We start from the raw sequence: 20,164 nt of genomic DNA on the forward strand, positions 1-20,164 counted from the left end.
TTAAATAAAGAGAAATGTGTTAAAATTCCTGTCTTGGTACACTTTGTATTGCTCTAACAAAATATTGAAGCTGGATAATTTGTAAAGAAATTTGTTTAGATTACAGTTCTGAAGGTCCAAGAACATGCATTTCTGGTGAGGGCCTCCTGGCGGGTAGAAATGTATGCTGTGTAAGAGAGCTCATGTGATATGAGAGGAAGCAAGACAGTGAGCCAATACTAAACTCACTGTATAACAACCCGTTCATCCCCACAGGCCTAACCCACTCACAGAAGATGGGCATTAATCCCTCTTGAGGGTGGTATCCCAGTGACAAAATCACCACCCACTAGGCCCCACCTCTTAGAGGTGGCATCACCTGTTCACAGTGCCGAACAGAGTAGGGCTTTGGGCGTGTAAACCTTTGGGGACAAACCACATGTAAGCACAGCAGTCCCCCACCTAGAGACACTCAGGCCAACACTTTATTTTATGTTATAGTTAAAATTTTAATTGGTGAAACTTGTTTTTTACAAAATTATAATGCCATGTCTTATGAAAAGAACTCAATTTTAAATAAATACATATATTAACATTTAAATTTATGTTAACTTGTTTAAGTTAAATTTCAATAACATTTAAATTTCAAATATCTTTTCTATTTGTGCATTTTAAATTATGAATAATGTGGTACTAAGATTGGAGATAAAAAAAATCCTTAAAGAGCTCCTCTATGGCTGTGTCTACATTTGTGTGTAAGACACACAAGACTTGTGGAGACATCTTTGCTTCTGAGAGTATGAGAAAATAAATTTCATTGAGAAATAGTGCTTGTTATTTGATACAATTGTCATCTAAAACATAGTGCAAACTCAAGTACAATTACAGCCAACGTTGTATAGAATATCATTCAGGAAATTGTCTGATCAGGAGATTGAAAGGAAGCAGATGATAGAGATCTGGAATGAGGAAATCTGAAAATGTTGATCAATGAGAAAGATCTTTAAAGATAACCAATATAGCAGAACAACAAAGGGGTCTATGTCAGACCATTTCTAACCATTCTATTAGAAATAGCTATACTATTCCCATTACATAGTATTATTTTTATTTTTTTCTAAAATGAACACTAATTGATAACTAATAAAGTTTTTATTAATTTGATTGATAACTGAAGTTTCTTTTTAAAATTCATTTTAACATTGTTTGTTTGTTCATTGAATAATCTTCAGAAACCAGAACAATCCTTGACATATAAATGGGAAATTAGTAGGTGCCTAGTATATGAGTGGTTGGATGGGTGGCTGCATGAAAAGATACAAGAAAGGCAGACAGAATATCGAGTTGAATTACACAGGTCTATTTGATAAAAAATTTCATAAAAACCAGAATTTGAGCAGTTTGTTAGAAAAGGATATATATACATAAATAAAATTGGAATATAGCATCATAAAACTCAGTCATCTAATAGGTACGCTGAGGTTGAATTCAGTTGGTGAGATGGTGATTGAAGAGTCCAATGACATTCTCTATAATAATTATTAACTTACTTTCAACTTTTTCTATAATACCTTTTCATCTGAGTCTATAAATTTGTTTCACTTTGTTGCTTAGAAATACCTGAATAATTACAATTGTGTTTTTTTGAAAGATAAAGAATTTAGTACAGTACCGTGCTTGCCAAAAGATGTTCTAAGCTAGATTAAATTTTGTTTTCTCCCTTTGTGTGGTGCTTCATAGCTTCTGTAATGTTGTAATTAGGTCTCTGCATTTCTTTTATTTAAACTTCTTTCATGAAGGTCACAAAATGAAAGTCACTCATTAAATCTATTAGTTCTCTAATGCTGTTTTTTTTTATTGTTTTATTATTCATATGTGCATACAAGGCTTGGCCGTATTCCATAGAAGTTCTGACTTATGAGTGTGTGTGTGATGCCAGGATCTAGTCAAATGCAGTATGAATTAACCGTTCAGCTTTTTTTGGTGGCAAAGCACTAATGCAAATTCAATGTAAGAAATTTGATATTGCAAGCCCAGAAGTGTTTATCATTCACAAAGGACAGATATCACAGGCACAAATCATGAAAATACCATAGCTGCCACGCTTTGTTAAGCTATCAATGCGTGCAAATGCTTGTTTTGAGCCAGTATATGCCAAAAATGGGAGAGACTATAGTGGTTGAGCCGTCCTGATTTTACCCTCTTTATGTCTTCCATCATTAGAATGAAAAAAGTCCTAATGCTTTTAAGACAACAGCTTCTCACAAGTCCATCTTGTTGCTTCACTCCTTGAAAGTGTGTGATTATCTGTGAGGCTAACATCACAGTGCACCAACCATGCCTACTTCGATAACTGGGAACTTTAGTCCCCTCCAGATGTCTCATGGGCACACATTCCTCCAATGAAAATTGGACCAACCTTTATCTTCAGGCTCTCAGGGTCAAATAATCCTCAGTGTTCACACTCATTTCTCAAATTGAAGATTAGGCAGATTTTATTCACATATCAATATTTTTGTGTTTTTCTCTCTCAGCTGCTAATAGTATATTCTTAGGTGGTGAGTATGAGAAAAAATATTTAAATTTAAGTGAAATATGGTCTCTGAATCCTTTTCTGGTTACAGGGTTTCCAGTGGTATTTGTTGTGACCTGGGCTGTGGTACGAGCAACTGTAGCTGATGCTAGGTGAGTGAAAAACAGAACTCCTGACTCTGACTTCCTGCCTGCAGTCCACACAGACTGCTTTTCTTGATGCCATTGCCCATTCAGGATGTCTTGTGGGGAAACTGTCTTGATGTAATGGTGGCCTCCTGTGTGTCACCAGTAGCTGTCCATTCCTAGGTTATAGAGCAGAAAAACTCACAGACCACATTAAGGCATTGAACTCCATGGCTTATGAAACCAATTGAAAACATTCTGTGAGAAGCAAAGGGAAAAGACATGTGAGGGAACACACTGAGAATATGGTGTGAGCAGGTCGAAGGACCATAATACTTTCTTTGACACACTGGCCATTCCCACTGATGATGTGGTTACAAGGATCAAAGATAGGATGAGGTTGTAACAATGGGACCCGTGAACAAAAAGTGTCCTGGGACAATGACACACAATAGAGTGGGTGGTAAGTATGCTGGCCATAGCTGTGGACTTCCCAATTAGCCTGCTGTAGCTGTGGGATTCGTTTTTATTTCTTGTGACAAGGGCATATGAGAATAGGTTTCACTAATTACTGGCTAAATTAATACCTCAAGAATATTGATTATTTTCTATTAGGGATATTTTGTGTCTGTTGTGTCATAAATATTCAGCTCCCACTTGTCTCATATAGCTTTGACTACTTACCTGTATTTGATGCAAACTATGACTTTCATCATCCCATTTATATTCTTCTAGTATCAGATGAATTGTTAACAGAATACAATATAACATCCACTGACTCCTTCCACTGGAAGCCTTTCTTTAATTTGAATCAATGTTTGTCTTGAATTGCTAGGAATTTCCTTCAGAAGTTACATTGTCTGCTATGCACTGAAAGAAAAAGAAAGCCACACTACACAAGCACCTGAACTCTCTAAAGAACCTGCCACTCACTGCCCCACACTACTCTAGAGTCATGGTGTTTAGGTGCAACCTTCCAACTGCTTACTTCAAATCTCCCATTCATCAGATTCCTAAGTCTTTCTTTGCTTTGAATTTTTACTTGCTTTTATCCCTTTATGCTATTTGGATTTGTCAGCAATTGCAAATTGGGTTAATGTCTACAGTGTTGTCATTATTGCTACATTTACTCTGTGATGGAAATTTTAGAGAAAACTTACAGAATCTGCTCTTTGATTTCCAAGGGAAGGAGTTTGAATCAGAAAAGAGTCATTATTACTTAATGCTACAGTAATCATATTCTGAGATGTGTAACTATATAACCTAGATTAAGAGTTCTAGAGTTATTAAGACCTAAGGCATTTTCTGGTCCAATCCCTCATTTTAGAGACAAACAAAATGAGATGCAGAGATATCAGTACACATTCTCAAAACTTGTAGCTAGCCTGGCCCTTAATTCTGACTCACTCATTTATCCACTTAATACATATTCCATCCTGGGCAGCAAGTATATTCACAATGCATTCTATATTGAATTAAAGTTTGTTGAATTATGTCATTTTCTTTCTTAAAGATTATAAATTAAATCTTAAAACATTGACAACCATAAGTATTTTCACTGAAAAATGAACTATAAATTTATTTTTGAGGCAGAGAATCCATTGAACATGTACTGTGTTGAAAAATGTAACTTAGATAGTATGCTCTAACAGTTGAATTAATACAAAAATTAAATATAAACTAGATTATGTGAGTCCATAGTACAAATATTTCACTTCTCTCTTACCTTATTTAGAAGGAAATCTTGAATACTACAGTTCTCTAATCTGGAATTAGAGGGTCATTTTATATTTGACTTTGTGTATAAAATTAAACTTCATTACTAATTATCTGGCATGATTTCAAAATTGCCTCATTTGGCTTCTCATGAAATTCACTTTTTCCACAGATAAAGATTTTGCGAGTTTTCTTGTGTGGAATATAGTTCCATGACACAAAGTTCATATCATTGGATGGGGTTCATATCAATGACTATTACATTTGAGAATCTACAACTTCTCATCTGGCCTTTCCATGCTAGAACTCTGATGTTTTTTCTTTGCATTTTTGCCATGAGATAAGAAGATCAGAGCCAGTTTCAAAAGAAACCAGAAGCTCTTGGAAATATAAAAGAAGTCACTTCTTGTCCTAACATCTAGCAAGAGTGTTATTTGAATAAGACAGGCTAAAGTAATTGAATAGTGTAGGTTGGACAAATAAACAGTAATTTTGTTTCTCATGCTTTTTAAAATTATTATAAAAGCAACAACATCTCACAACAACTTCCATCCCTCCCTCTCCTTAGTTCATTCAAAGGAGATAAAAGATGCAGTGACTGGGAGAACCTGTAAATTCTTTGCTATATTTTTGTTTTACCATTCAGAAGGAAAGGTAGGACTGGCAATGGGAAGGACCATGAAAAAATGTTCTTTAACACTCCTGGGATTTGCAGAAACTCACAGCTGGACTCTTTTGCCTCCTGTGTTCCTACTAAGTGTGAGCTGTGGAGAGAATACAGTGTTGGCTCAATAAAATTCACTAGATCCCCCTGGTAGAACCATGCATATTTCCAACTTTGGTTGTAGAAGTTCTGCTTTCTAGTTAGACCTTTGTGCCTTATGCTCCACCATTCAGGACTGCATCCCTAGTGTGTTAAAGTCTACATAAAAAATCAACAGAAAATCTGGGACATTGAAAATTTAACTTAAAATAAAGATTCATAGCATTTTCTTTAAAAACTCTGAAATATTAGTTACCTCCTCATATCAAATGGTAAATTTGAAATTTTAACACCAAAAAACTATTGAAGTCAAGGTTTTCATGTTTTCAGAGGTAGCTGATTTTGACCTACTTCCAAATACAAGTATTTTATAGAGCTAGAATTGTATAATCGGATCCCAGTGTGTCAGGAGACATGAGGATGAAATGTCATTGAGATGATAAAAGAAGACTGTGAAGATATTATCAAATGTCAAAAACAGAAATGAAAATTTATGGAATCCAAAAGCTTTGTAGTTAGTAAATCAATGTTCAGCTTATATTAACACAATACATTTGCCAGCTTTTTAGGATAGGATGATACATGCTCTACACAATTTAGGAATAACATCTTTTTCTTTTCTGCTTGAAGAATAATGTGAAAAGTAGATGCCTATAACTAATGCTAGGGAATTCTCAGTAATGTGCAAATGTGAAATTTCTGTGTCTTAGATTTCTATGTTGTTAAGACTTTAAGTTCATTGGCTGTGCAGATTTTAGCTGGTGTGGACCAGAACTACACTTTGGTGTAGGAGTCTGGTTGATTTCTTTGGCATATTATCATAATATCATAATGGCTGTGTGACTGATCACTCTGAGTACTGATATGGAAAGAAATAAAATATTACATTAAAAAGACAAAGGAAATTACATGATAGTATAGACATTACATTTTTTGTGAAAGTCAAATTTACTTTAGATTCAATTTATATTATTAATCTAATAAAAATCATTGACTACCTGCACACAGTGTACTGTTGCACTTGCAACACCTCACAACACAAAAACAGGAGTGACTTTTGCTCGTGGAGTACTTACATTCTAGTTAGGAACCAGAAAATAAATATAAACAAATGGGTAAGTTATATGACATTTTAAATTAATTACTTAAAAATAAACTTTTAAAATGAAAAATAAAATCATGGATCATGTACAAATATAAAATGAACACCTGTCCAAGATTTTTTTTTATACCTTTTTAAATGAGGGAACTTGTAAGTTAAAATTGCTTCAAAGAAGAAATCAAAGAATCACAAGTTTATATTCAGGAAAATTAATACTGAAAATTTACAAGTAAATACAAAGGTAGTCAATTTACTCATTGGATACTAACCAATTACATTCTACTGAACACAGCTAATTTTTATTTCTGTGGCAAAAATAATTTGTATTTCTGTTGTGCTTCTGTAGATAAGAATGATTTGCATTGTTGTCAATGTTTTATATGTTATAGACTTATAAAATAAAGTTGCTGGGCCTTCTGAAAGAGGGAGAACTTTATTAGAAAATTTTAATTATCATGTTGCATTTCTTTTTTTTTTTTCATTTTTCTTTTATTATTCATATGTGCATACAAGGCTTGGTTCATTTCTCCCCCCTGCCCCCACCCCCTCCCTTACCACCCACTCCGCCCCCTCCCTCTCCTCCCCTTCTCAATACCCAGCAGAAACTATTTTGCCCTTATTTCTAATTTTGTTGTAGAGAGAGTATAAGCAATAATAGGAAGGAACAAGGGTTTTTGCTGGTTGAGATAAGGATAGCTATACAGGGCATTGACTCACATTGATTTCCTGTGCGTGTGTGTTACCTTCTAGGTTAATTCTTTTTGATCTAACCTTTTCTCTAGTACCTGTTCCCCTTTTCCTATTGGCCTCAGTTGCTTTAACGTATCTGCTTTAGTTTCTCTGCGTTAAGGGCAACAAATGCTAGCTAGTTTTTTAGTTGTCTTACCTATCCTCACCCCTTCCTTGTGTGCTCTCGCTTTTATCATGTGCTCATAGTCCAATCCCCTTGTTGTGTTTGCCCTTGATCTAATGTCCACATATGAGGGAGAACATATGATTTTTTGGTCTTTTGGGCCAGGCTAACCTCACTCAGAATGATGTTCTCCAATTCCATCCATTTACCAGTGAATCATGTCGCATTTCAATGCTAATAAAAACAAAGTACCAATTGCTCCACATTTAAAAGACTAATTTTTTTTTGTGGCTCTGGAAACAAGGTTTGGTTCTGGTCACTATAAAAGTAATTCACCAATATTTATCATACAGTACTTACATAAGTTTATCTAGTAGGATGGAAAATAGGACTCATTGTATGTATTTTTACTGGTTTGGATATTTCAGGATAAGATTTTTTTCATCTATTTGTTTCTTAATTTGAAGCTTGGGGCTAGAGTTTTTGTTAAACTTAAAATTCTACTTAATTCTCATTATTTATGCTTTGTCAAATTTGTTCATGGAAGTTCTTTTTCATGTCTCAGGTGCTGGGAACTTAGTGCTGGAGACAGGTGGATTTATCAAGCCCCAATCTTAGCAGCTATTGGGGTAAGTTTGAGAGCTTGCATAGTTAAAAAAGATGAATAATTAAACTGATGCTAAAACCCTGACCCTTTACTGTATGATAGCTTTGGGAAATGCTCAAATATGCAACTATAGCTGTTGGGAGAGTTGGGGTTGGGGTCCAGATCCTTTTGTGTGGGTGACACCAAGACCCATGCAGAAAGCACATGTCCTGATTAAAGAATCAGGTAGTACTTGGGGACTATTCTGAGACTTGCAATATAATGAAAATTTATATGTGTAGGGAGTTAGATGGCCCTAAATTTCTTTCTCCTTTTTATCTGTTATATTTCCCCTTTAACCTTCTGACCATCTAGTAATAAGTTGGGGTAATAAGGAAGGAAAGATAGACTAGCACAGCAGAGACATTGCTGAGAGTGATAAAAGAGTATGATCCATTATAAAGCATTGTCTGAAGATTTTATTTGGTGTACTTTCCCCATGGAGTTAAGTGGATTCCATAGAGAGAGATATCCTGAAGAATCCCATATAATAGATAACAGGGGAAAAGACTAGAGGTGGCAATGCATATTGCACAGGATTTTATATTGCATCTGTGTTGCAAAGGAAAACAAACTCACCAAGATGTTTACTCTTGACTTTCCTTGAAGGCTTTATGGCAGCAGTTTCTCTGTGGTTTAATGAAGAACTTACACTAGCTTGTGTTTTCCTGATGTTTATATATGCAATACAAGATTATTAGCATCATAAAAATAGGACTGCTCTCTCAGTACTAACTGTTAAACCATTTGAAAATAATTTAGTAACCAGATTATTAACTAATTTATTGTCTTTCTTTGTTCTCCATTTTCTTTTTTTTGGACAGAGTATCACCAACTTTCTCAGCCTGTTGGTGTACTGAATCCCAATGGGCAGCTGCTAATATGGTTGAGATTTTATAGGATCATCCAGAGAATTAGAGCAAATGTTATTTACCTTATAGAGAAGTTGTCAAAAGAACAATAGAAGACAGAAAAAGTAATCTTCACTTTAGAGGCTAATTGATGTAATATTTGGAGAGCATAAAATAACACAGAGCACCTTTTAAGAAGCCATTTTTATCCTTGGTAAATCATAGACCCAATTCCACATGTCTTAGGAGAAGCTCAGATTGGGCTGGATATAAAGGAATGAATGACTTAAATGTATAAGCTCATAATTTAAATTTTTAATGTAAATGAAATGTTTCTATGCTAACAGTGATAAGCCATTCCAGAACTGCAGTCATGTCACCGGGAGAACATCAGTGAGCTTAAATATAAGAATTCATGTTTTAAAGTGGCATTTATTATTCTGATTTCCCTTTTATCCATTGGAACTTTCTTCTTATCTGCACTTCCAAGCCTCTTATTTTCCTTTTTTCTAATCTCTCCTCTATATATTTCCTCCTCCATATCTTACTACTTTTTTTAGGGAGACATTCTATATCTTGAACTTTTTGTATCTTCCTTTTCTTGGCATGCTAAATGAGAAATAATTAATGCTTCTAAATTTACCTCCATTTATATGTAATGGTTAAGTTTTATTTTTAATCTTGCTGAAAGGCAGGGTGTATTAAAATCCAACAGATCCTTATAAATTATTAGAAATTGAAGCAAAGGACAGTGCAGAGAAGTAAATCATAGGTCATTTTCCTTGGAAGCAGTTGGTTTTTTATCCAAAGCTTTGTTGCTTGTTTGTGGTTACATCGCCAACATGAATGGAAAGTTGATTTGCTGAGGTCACTAAATTGCAATGGGATTAAAGAGTAAGGTGATTAAAGAGTATTCATAAGATTTGCCGTTGGTGAAGGAGAGCTAGAAATGATGGCACACTCAAAGAGTTGAAGGAAAGTTAGGTGGAAGGCCATTTTCTTCATCTTGAACTAAAATTATGCAAGATCTAAAGCAAGAATTATTTTTTCTTTTTTTGTACTGTATTATTGTTGTAAAGAACTCTTAAATACATGTCTGATATGACAAAACCTGTTTAATATCTCAAATGGCAGAAGAGAGTCAAGAGCACATATCTATTATGAGAGTTACCTTCTTGTTTTGTCATTAAAATTTGAGGTTATCAGAATTCCCTTGAAGGTTTTTGATTTACTTGCAGTTTGTTAATGTATCTAAAAGTTCTCATATAATGTAAAAAATTGGACTTGAAATTCGTATTCCACTTATTTTATCAATAACTTAGAGAAAGCTGAGTTATGAAAGAAAAATTAAGAAGGCAAATAGAAGCCTAAGGGAAAGAAACAATAGAATTACAAAGGAAAGCTCTAAGGTGGAGTCTGCAATAAAATGAGGGAACTGTCTTGAGTGACAAGAAGATAGAGATAGAGTATCCCAGGAGACAGATTTGGCCTGGGGAGTGAGAATGTGGAAGGCACTGTGTGGACAGTTACGTTGGATGTTTCATAACCAGTCATTAGGGTTGCCAGCGGCAACCTCAGAGGATCACCTGAAAGCACACACACAAGTCCCGGAGATCCGGGAGTTGGAAGACACACAGTGAACCCAAGTCAATGTGTCTTAAAACCTATATTCCAAGAATAGTGATTCTTTTACTTGGAATTCCAAAGACCAGTGCTTTATGAGAAAAATTGCCTTTCAAAAAATGAAAGGTCCTTTAGAGTCTATTTTGGTAGAAGGTGGGAATTAATAACAAACACAAAATCATGAGCAAGGAAAATAGTGATTAGCAGGGCAGCTTCCTTCATTAATTTGTTTTTGTAGATTGGGCAGGCACTAGAGAATTGTGAAGGGTCTGACCTGAGGTGTGAGCAGTAGTGTCAGGAACTGAGGCTGCAGAAGGAATGGGTGCTGGGCCCTGCAGGGGCTCATGTAACTCACCAAAGATTGAGACTTAGTTCTACAAGTGGGGACAACCAAAGATTTTCTCACTGCGGAGTGATGGAGTGAGCTTTCTTGTTCAGATCATCCCAGGACTTGGTTGAGGCTGCCAGTGGAGCAATTAGGTACCAGCTGGTGTCTGCTGAGTTAAGTCACAGTGACCATGAGGGACAGGGCATGGCTCTGAGAGAGTTACAAAGCAAAGACCAGTAACTAGGGTTTGGCATTTGGAGCATTTTTCCCTTTGCACCTGCAATTCATTTTCCTCATTTCCATGACCTGGTCCCTTGCTCCTCCTCTCCCCTCATAGCTTGTCACTTTCTCCCCATGCTGTCTCAGCTCAACACAGTGGTCTTCTTTCGGTTCTGTGAACATGTCACACTCTCTCCCATCCCAGGGACTTTGCACATACTGGTCTGTCTGCCTGGAATTCTGTTTCTCCTGCTGCTTCTCTGACTAAAGACCATTCTCCTGTCACTTCCTAGCTTAAAGATGACCTTCTCACACACGCCTTATCTTCGTCTTACAGATGTGTGTCACAGTAGTTTTGTTAGAGTCCCAGGTCTGCCCTCCTATAGAATGTACTGGCTGAAATTTTATGCTGCAGGCTGACCTTTGGGCAAGTTATTTAAACACAGCATCCACTTTTGCCTTTTATAAAATGGGGACAATAGTATAGGCTACATAAGTTAATGATTGGACTGCGCTGGAAACAGTGACTAGCATATATGAACATTTTAACTCCTCCTCCCTCTTCCTTCTTCACCACCTCCTTTTTCTTCGGCACTGGTGTTTGCTAGGCAGGCGCTCTACCACTTGAGCCAGGCCTCTAGCCCTTTTCTTTCTGATTATATGGAGATAGGGTCTCCTGTTTTGCCCAGGGCTGGCCTGGACTGCAATTCTCCGATTTTCTGCTTCCTGTCTTTGTTGAAATGACAGGTGTATGCCATTATCTCTAGCTTTTTTCCTTTGAGATGGGATCTCACAATTTTTTTTTTTGCCTGAGCTGGCCTGAAACAGCAATCCCAGACTCCCATGTAGCATGGGATGGCAGGCACACACCACTGTCCCTAGCTATTGGTTGAGATGGGGTCTTGCTAACTTTTTACCCTCAAACATCCTGATCTAAGCCTCCCATACATGTAATAGCAAGGATTACAGGAGTGAGCTACCAGCAGCTGAGTATTATCATTTTTATTTTTTATGTGTTAATAACTTGCTCATAACCGAGGAAGACTCCCCTCCAATAGCTTATCATAAAAATATTCATTTTAAAATTTTATTAGCATAAATTGTGTTTCATTTGATGTCTGCCTACATGCATATAATGTACTTTTTTTAAAATTCACCCCATCTATTTTACTTTTTTTAACCTTTTTCCTCTCATACTATTTCTATAAAGTAATAAAAAGAACATCAGTTTCTGGACAGCAATAATATGAATACTTGTTCCTTGTATATCTGTAAGTGACCTCTTAGACCTGAAAGGCCTCCAAGGGATCATCTGGCTCCGGGGTCCTCCACAATGACACTATGAGGACTCCCAGGTTATGCACAGGCCCTCTGATTATAGCAGGTCTTCCCTTCCCATACCTACAAAGGCAAACATGCCATGGTTTGACTGTTTCTAAATAAGACTGCAAAGGTATCTACCAGTAGTGCATATGCTATATCTTGTTGGTAGTCTTAGACGATATTTTCACCTTTGCTATTAGACATTTTGGTGTTATCTAATTTTGATATGAGAAGACTTTACTTTGTAAAAGTAGTCAAGAAATAGCTTTTTTTTGAGAAAGAATTAAGCTCTTACTTTTGTAATTTTTCAGGTGAACCATTCAATGATTCACCTTCTGTTACAAAAGATATGGTGTGAGAAAAGTATAACAAAGTTTTTATTTTTACTTTCACTCTCTTGTTTTTTATGCAAGATCCCGTTTCTGAATTCAATAAATATTTGATGAAAAGGAAACCTGCTTCCTAATTGCTTCGCATGGTCTTCCCATGACTTGCTGGCAAACAGGCTGGTAGTAAGTTAGCCCTCTGTGAGGAAGGTGGCCAGCCCCTGGGTCTCTCCTGACTGGGTTGGGTGGAGATGTGAAGAGAGGGTGAGCGTGGCCACTCCATGCCTGCCTGGTCACTACAGCTGAGTTCTGTTCCTGGGCACAGAGTGAAGCACGGAGGAGGTCTGGCCTTTCTTGGGAGTGAGGGCAAGAGTGTCAGTCACTTACAGCATAGACCATGGGCCAGGCTGCCTTGCTAGGATATTACTCATTTTTATTTTGTTGCCTGTGTTTTGGGGTACTACACACACACACACACACACACACACAACTCATTGCCATCACCAGTGTCATGAAGGTTTTCCACTATATTTTCCTCTGTTTTATAATTTCAGGTCATACATTTAAGTCGTTAGTCCATTTTGAGTTGATTTCATATATGGTTTGCAATGAGAGTCCAATTTCATTCTTTTTTTTTCCAATTTCATTTTTCTACATGTGGATATCCAGTTCCTGTAATACCATTTACCAAGAGATTGTCCTTCCCGCATTGTGTGTTCTTGCCTCTTTTGTTGAAAATTAGTTGCATGGATTTATTTCTGGGCTCTCTTTTCTGTGTGTCTGTTTTATGCCAGTATTGTACTGGTTTAATATATTTTCAAGTAAGTTAGTATGGTGCCTCTGACTTTGGTCCTGTTGCTCAAGATTTGTTTGGCTGTTTGCAGGGAGACAGGGGTGGGTCTTCTGTGATTTCAGATGAATTTTAGGATTGCTTTTCTACTTCTGTGAAGAATGTAGTTGGGATTTTGATAGGGATTGCATTGAATCTGTAGATCTCTTTGGGTAATATGGACATTTTGACAAATTAATTCTTCTAACCCATAAACATGGGATGTTTCTTCATTATCTGCATCTTCTTTAATTCTCTTCATTAGCATTTTATAATTTTCAGTTTACGAATCTCTGAGCTCTTTGGTGAAGTTGATTCCTAAGTATTGTATTCTTTTTGTTATTTTAAATTGGATTCTTTTCTTAGCTTCCTTTTGTGTAGTTTATTGCTTGTGTAATTTGTTAAACATTTTAGCAGCTTTTGGCATCTGCTCCAGGGAAGCAGGTGTTCATCCTGCATCCCTCCTGAGAGGTGCCAATCTTTCCATAGATTTCACATTAATAACAGGATAATATAAAATTGTCCTGTAACTTTGTTCTTTGATGAATTTTTTTAAAACTCTTTTAGTTTTGCAGATTATATAGAATTTCTTTGTTATAATGATGAGAGCAAGGCTCTTTCTAGCTTTCTGCTGTTGAGGAAATGTAATAAAAAACAAAATCACTTCCTAACCCAGGAATCCTCTTCACAAAGGGAGAAGAGAAAGAAAACAGTTGCAGTTTTGAATTATTAAACCAGAATGAGATGTGCATTGTAGGCAATCTGCTAAGAGATTGCAAAGACAAAAGAAAGCTCATTCTTTTATGAAGCCAAGCAAAAACATCCCATTGTACACATGTTTTCAAGAGAGAAAAATAACTTGTTTTCAAGTAAGAGGGCTTGATAACCTTATTAGTTATACATGATGCATCCTAATTTTACCTGGTAGTTGGGGTGACTAGTTGTGTTAGCTAATTACCGTTATGTGAAGAAAAATAAACTTCTCAACTCTTTGTGGCAGGAGGTAGCCACCCCTGCAATCCTGGGATGAAGCCTACTTGGTCGTGGTGAATAATCTTTTTGATGTGTTGTTGAATTTGGCTTGCCATTATTTTGTTGAAGATTTTTGCATCAATGTTCATTAAGGAGATTGGCCTATAGTTCTCCTCTTTGGAGGTGTCTTTGCCTGGTTTTGGGATAAGTGTAATACTGGCTTCATAAAATGTGTTTGGCAGTTTTCCTTCCCTTTCTATTTTGTGGAACAGTTTAAGGAGGGTTGGTATCAGTTCTTGTTTAAAGGTCTGATAGAATTCAGCAGAGAATCCATCAGGTCCTGGACTTTTCTTTTTGGGGAGACTCTTGATTGCTGCTTCAATTTCATTTTGTGTTATAGGTCTATTCAGGTGATTAATTTCCTCTTGGTTCAGTTTTGGATGATCATATGTATCTAGAAATCTGTCCATTTCTTTAAGATTTTCAAATTTATTTGAATATATGTTATCGAAGTAGTTGCTGATGATTTCTTGGACTTCCATGGTGTTTGTTGTTATCTCCCCTATTGCATCCCTAATTCTACTAATTTGGGTTTTTTCTCTCCTCATTTTAGTCAGGTTTGCCAGAGGTCTATCGATCTTGTTTATTTTTTCAAAGAACCAACTTTTTATTTCATTAATGCTTTGTATGGTTTTTTTGGTTTCTATTTCGTTGATTTCAGCTCTTATTTTTATTATTTCTCTCCTATTTGTTTTGGGATTTGCTTGTTCTTGTTTTTCTAGGAGTTTGAGATGTATCATTAGGTCATTGATTTGGGATCTTTCAGTCTTTTTAATATATGCACTCATGGCTATAAACTTTCCTCTCAAGACTGCCTTAGCTGTGTCCCATAGGTTCCGGTTGGTTGTGTTTTCATTTTCATTGACTTCCAGGAACTTTTTAATTTCCTCTATTATTGCATCGACAATCCATTCTTCATTAAGTAATGAGTTATTTAGTTTCCAGCTGTTTGCATGTTTTTTGTCTTTACTTTTGTTGTTGAGTTCTACTTTTACTGCATTGTGGTCAGATAGTATGCACAGTATTATTTCTATTTTCTTATATTTGCTGAGGCTTGCTTTGTGCCCCAGGATATGATCTATTTTGGAGAAGGTTCCATGGGCTGCTGAGAAGAATGTATATTGTGTAGAGGTTGGATGAAATGTTCTGTAGACATCTACTAGGTCCACTTGATCTATTGCATATTTTAGATCTTGGATTTCTTTATTGAGTTTTTGTTTGGATGACCTATCTATTGATGATAATGGGGTGTTAAAGTCTCCCACAACCACTGTGTTGGCGTTTATATATGCTTTTAGGTCTTTCAGGGTATGTTTGATGAAATTGGGTGTGTTGACATTGGGTGCGTACAGATTGATGATTATTATTTCCTTTTGGTCTATTTCCCCTTTTATTAGTATGGAATGTCCTTCTTTATCTCGTTTGATCAATGTAGGTTTGAAGTCTACTTTCTCAGAGATAAGTATTGCTACTCCTGCCTGTTTTGGGGGGCCATTGGCTTGGTAAATCTTCTTCCAGCCTTTCATCCTAAGCATATGCTTATTTCTGTCAGTGAGATGAGTCTCCTGTAAGCAACAAATTGTTGGATCTTCTTTTTTAATCCATTTTGTCAAACGGTGTCTTTTGATGGGTGAATTAAGTCCGTTAACATTAAGCATTAGTACTGATAGGTATGTGGTGATTCCTGTCATTTAGTTGTCTTAGTTGTTTGAAGGTTTGATTGTGTGTACCTAACTTGATGTTACTCTCTACTGTCTTGCTTTTTCTTATCCTGTGGTTTGGTACTGCCTGCCTTTTCATGGTTAAGTTGGGTGTCACTTTCTGTGTGCAGGATCCCTTGCAGAATCTTTTGTAATGGTGGCTTTGTGGTCACATATTGTTTTAGTTTCTGCTTATCATGGAAGACTTTTATTGCTCCATCTATTTTGAATGATAGCTTTGCTGGGTAGAGTATCCTGGGGTTGAAGTTATTTCATTCAGTGCCCAGAAGATCTCACCCCACGCACTTCTTGCTTTTAATGTTTCTGTTGAGAAGTCTGCTGTGATTTTGATGGGTTTACCTTTGTATGTTACTTGTTTTTTCTCTCTTACAGCCTTCAATATTCTTTCCTTAGTTTCTGAACTTGTTGTTTTAATGATGAGATGTCATGGAGTAGTTCTATTTTGATCTGGTCTGTTTGGTGTCCCGGAGGCCTCTTGCATCTGTATGGGAATATCTTTCTCTAGATTTGGGAAATTTTCCGTTATTATTTTGTTGAATATATTACGCATTCCCTTCGCTTGCACCTCTTCTCCTTCTTCGATGCCCATGATTCTCAAGTTTGGTCTTTTGATGGAGTCAGTGAGTTCTTGCATTTTCTTTTCACAGGTCTTGAGTTGTTTAATTAATAGTTCTTTGGTTTTTCCTTTAATTACCATTTCATCTTCAAGTTCTGAGATTCTGTCTTCTGTTTGTTCTATTCTGCTGGATTGGCCTTCCGTTTTGTTTTGCAGTTCTGTTTCGTTCTTTTTTCTGAGGTTTTCCATATCCTGGAAGATTTCTTCTTTAATGTTGTCTGTTTTTGTCCTGAGTTCATTTATCTGTTTATTCATTGTGTGCTCTCTTTCACTTTGGTGTTTATACAGTGCTTCTATGGTTTCCTTTATTTCTTCTTTTGCTTTTTCAAATTCTCTATTTTTATTGTCTTGGAATTTCTTGAGTGTCTCCTGTACATTTTGGTTGACCCTATCCAGTATCATCTCTATAAAATTCTCATTGAGTACTTGTAGTATGTCTTCTTTTAAATTATTCTTGTGGGCTTCATTGGGTCCTTTGGCATAGTTTATCTTCATTTTGTTGGAGTCTGGATCTGAGTTTCTGTTCTCTTCATTCCCCTCTGGTTCCTGTACTAATTTTTTGCTGTGGGGAAACTGGTTTCCCTGTTTTTTCTGTCTTCCCGTCATTGTCCTTGGTGTTGTTACTGTCCCTGTACTGTGTGCAATTAAGTATTTTCTAGCTTGTAATAATAACAATGGTAATATTTAGAATGGAAGGGTGAGCTGAGATGGAAAGCAAGAAGTTAAAGAAAAGGGGAAAACAAATATACAGACAAGAGGGAGAAAGCAGAACAAGGTATCAGACAAGAGAGTTTCAAAGGTATAAACAGGGAGTGTTAGTGTACTAATCGAAAGTAAGCTGAACAGACATTAGAGAGACAGAGAGAGGACTGAAAATCAAAGATAAAAAAATAAAAAACAAGTAAATGAAAGTAATATCTATATATAAAAATGAATTAAAATAAAATGGAAAATAGAAAATTAAAAAAAAAAAAACCAAAAAAAAAAAAAAAAACCCAAAAAACTTCCAAGTTTATATGCAATGCAGTTTCAGTCTTAATAATTTGGGTGTCCGTCTCAATCTCCAGTCCTGGAGTTGGTGCCTCAGATGTTGTTCTGTAGTTGTCTCATCAAAGGGGATGCATAAAGTAGAACAAAACTACACACTCTCACACACACACACACACACACACACACACACACAAAGCCCCACCAAGTGTCCCAAGTTCAAATGCAATACAGTTTCAGTAAGTTTTTCGGCTTGCAGGTGTAATTCGGTTGTTCTCTCATCAAAGGTAGGGAGAAAAAGAAGAAAAGCGTCTGGAGACAGTTCTGAGAGTGGTATCTGGAACTGTGGCTTGCCTGCCTGCTGCTCTCAGCCTGTAGCTGGCTGCATTATTTATGCAGGTCACTGGGGTGAACTTAGCACTCACCTGGTCCCACAGGCTTTGTTTGCTCAAGAGTTCTCCTGTGCGGGAGCCTCTGCTACAGGCTTTCCCCTTTCCAAGCACTGGGAAAGGTGACACTGCCCCCGTGTTGTCAGGCCTGCATGTTTATTTACAGTTCACGTGGGAAGTGGGTCTTCCCCTCTCTCCTCTGAAGTTTTCCTCCCACTGCCACTTTCAGAAGCTTTCCTGCTCCTGCTTACTGGGCAGTGCTGCTGCTCCTGCCGGCCGCCATGTTTGTTTACAGTTCAGTGGGAAGTGGGTCTTCCCTCCTCTCACAAGCTTTCCCGCTACTAGTTGCTGGGTGCGCACCCCGCTCCCTCCAGAGGCTCTCCGGCCCGCCCAGCTTGTTTATTTACAGTCCCGGGAAGGATTCCCTTCCCCCAATCTTCAGTGCTCAGGGTGCCCCACCCTCTTTCCAGCGTGTCTTTACTGTTCTTATTGCTTATTACTCAGTTTCTCTTTTTTTCCTGGGTGGAGATCAGTCTGTCCAGAGGGCTATGCTGCTCTGGCCCAGGCTTGTCTGTGGGGCTACCGTGGTACCGAGAAGCTCACCTGGTCTGCGTCATCCCAAGCCATATGGGCGCCGGCCACTGGCGGCCCCGGGGGCCCTCCTCGTTTCTCTGTTTAACGTGATGTGGAGATTCTCTCCTTAGTGTGGTTTTAATTTGCATTTCCTTTATAGCTAGAGATGGTGAGCATTTTTTCACGTGTTTTTTGGCCAATTGAATTTCTTCTTTTGAGAAAGTTCTGTTTAGTTCACTTGCCCATTCTTTATTGGTTCATTAGTTTTGGGAGAATTTAGTTTTTTAAGTTCTCTATATATTCTGGTTATCAGTTCTTTGTCTGATGTATAGCTGGCAAATATTTTCTCCCACTCTGTGGGTGTTCTCTTCAGTTTAGAGACCATTTCTTTTGATGAACAGAAGCTTTTTAGTTTTATGAGGTCCCATTTATCTATGCTATCTCTTATTGCTGTGCTGCTGGGGTTTTGTTGAGAAAGTTCTTACCTATGCCTACTAATTCCAGAGTATTTCCTACTCTTTCCTGTATCAACTTTAGAGTTTGGGGTCTGATATTAAGATCCTTGATCCATTTTGAGTTAATCTTGGTATAGGGTGATATACATGGATCTAGTTTCAGTTTTTTGCAGACTGCTAACCAGTTTTCCCAGCAGTTTTTGTTGAAGAGACTGCTATTTCTCCATCATCTATTTTTAGTGCCTTTATCAAAGACAAGTTGCTTATAGTTGTGTGGCTTCATATCTGAATCCTCTATTCTGTTCCACTGGTCTTTATGTCTGTTTTTGGTGCCAGTACCATGCTGTTTTTATTGTTATTGCTTTGTAATATAGTTTGAAGTCAGGTATTGTGATACCTCCTGCATTGTTCTTTTGACTGAGTATTGCCTTGGCTATTCGTGGCCTCTTGTGTTTCCATATAAATTTAACAGTAGATTTTTCATTGTCTTTAATGAATGTCATTGGAATTTTGATGGGAATTGCATTAAACATGTAGATTACTTTTGGGAGTATTGACATTTTTACTATGTTGATTCTACCAATCCATGAGCATGGGAGATCTCTCCACTTTCTATAGTCTTCCTCAATCTCTTTCTTCAGAAGTGTAGAGTTTTCCTTATAGAGGTCATTCACATCTTTTGTTAGGTTTGCACCTAGGTATTTGATTTTTTTTTTGAGGTTATTATAAATGGAATTGTTTAAATACATTTTTTTCAGTTTGTTCATTATTAGTGTATAGAAATGCTAATGATTTTTCTATGTTGATTTTATATCCTGCTACTTTGCTCTAGCTATTGATGATGTCTAGAAGCTTCTAAGTAGAGTTTTTTGGGTCTTGAAGGTATAAGATCATGGCATCTGCAAATAGGGATATTTTGACAGTTTCTTTACCTATTTGTATTCCTTTTATTCCTTCTTCTTGCCTAATTCTCTGGCTAGGAATTCCAGTACTATGTTGAATAGGAGTGGGGATAGTGGGCATCCTTGTCTAGTTCCTATTTTAGAGGGAATGGTATCAGTTTTTCTCTGTTAAGTATAATGCTAGCTGTAGGTTTGTCATATATAGCTTTTATAATGTTGAGGTACTTTCCTTCTATTCCTAGTTTTCTTAGAGCTTTTATCATGAAATGGTGT

At 36.8% G+C, this 20,164-nt stretch overlaps 1 protein-coding gene across 1 annotated transcript in view; it reads left to right on the forward strand.

The window, feature by feature from the left end:
- The window catches only part of Pth2r (parathyroid hormone 2 receptor), a 109,471-nt gene that overhangs the window by 57,015 nt on the left and 32,292 nt on the right, over positions 1–20,164 (forward strand). The window contains exons 8-9 of the mRNA XM_074071600.1: positions 2,604–2,664; positions 7,637–7,700. Of these exons, the coding sequence (XP_073927701.1) occupies positions 2,604–2,664; positions 7,637–7,700 (125 nt within the window). The remainder of the gene's footprint in view (positions 1–2,603; positions 2,665–7,636; positions 7,701–20,164) is intronic.

The sequence above is a fragment of the Castor canadensis genome, chromosome 4, assembly GCF_047511655.1.
Source record: "Castor canadensis chromosome 4, mCasCan1.hap1v2, whole genome shotgun sequence".
NCBI classification, from domain to species: domain Eukaryota; kingdom Metazoa; phylum Chordata; class Mammalia; order Rodentia; family Castoridae; genus Castor; species Castor canadensis.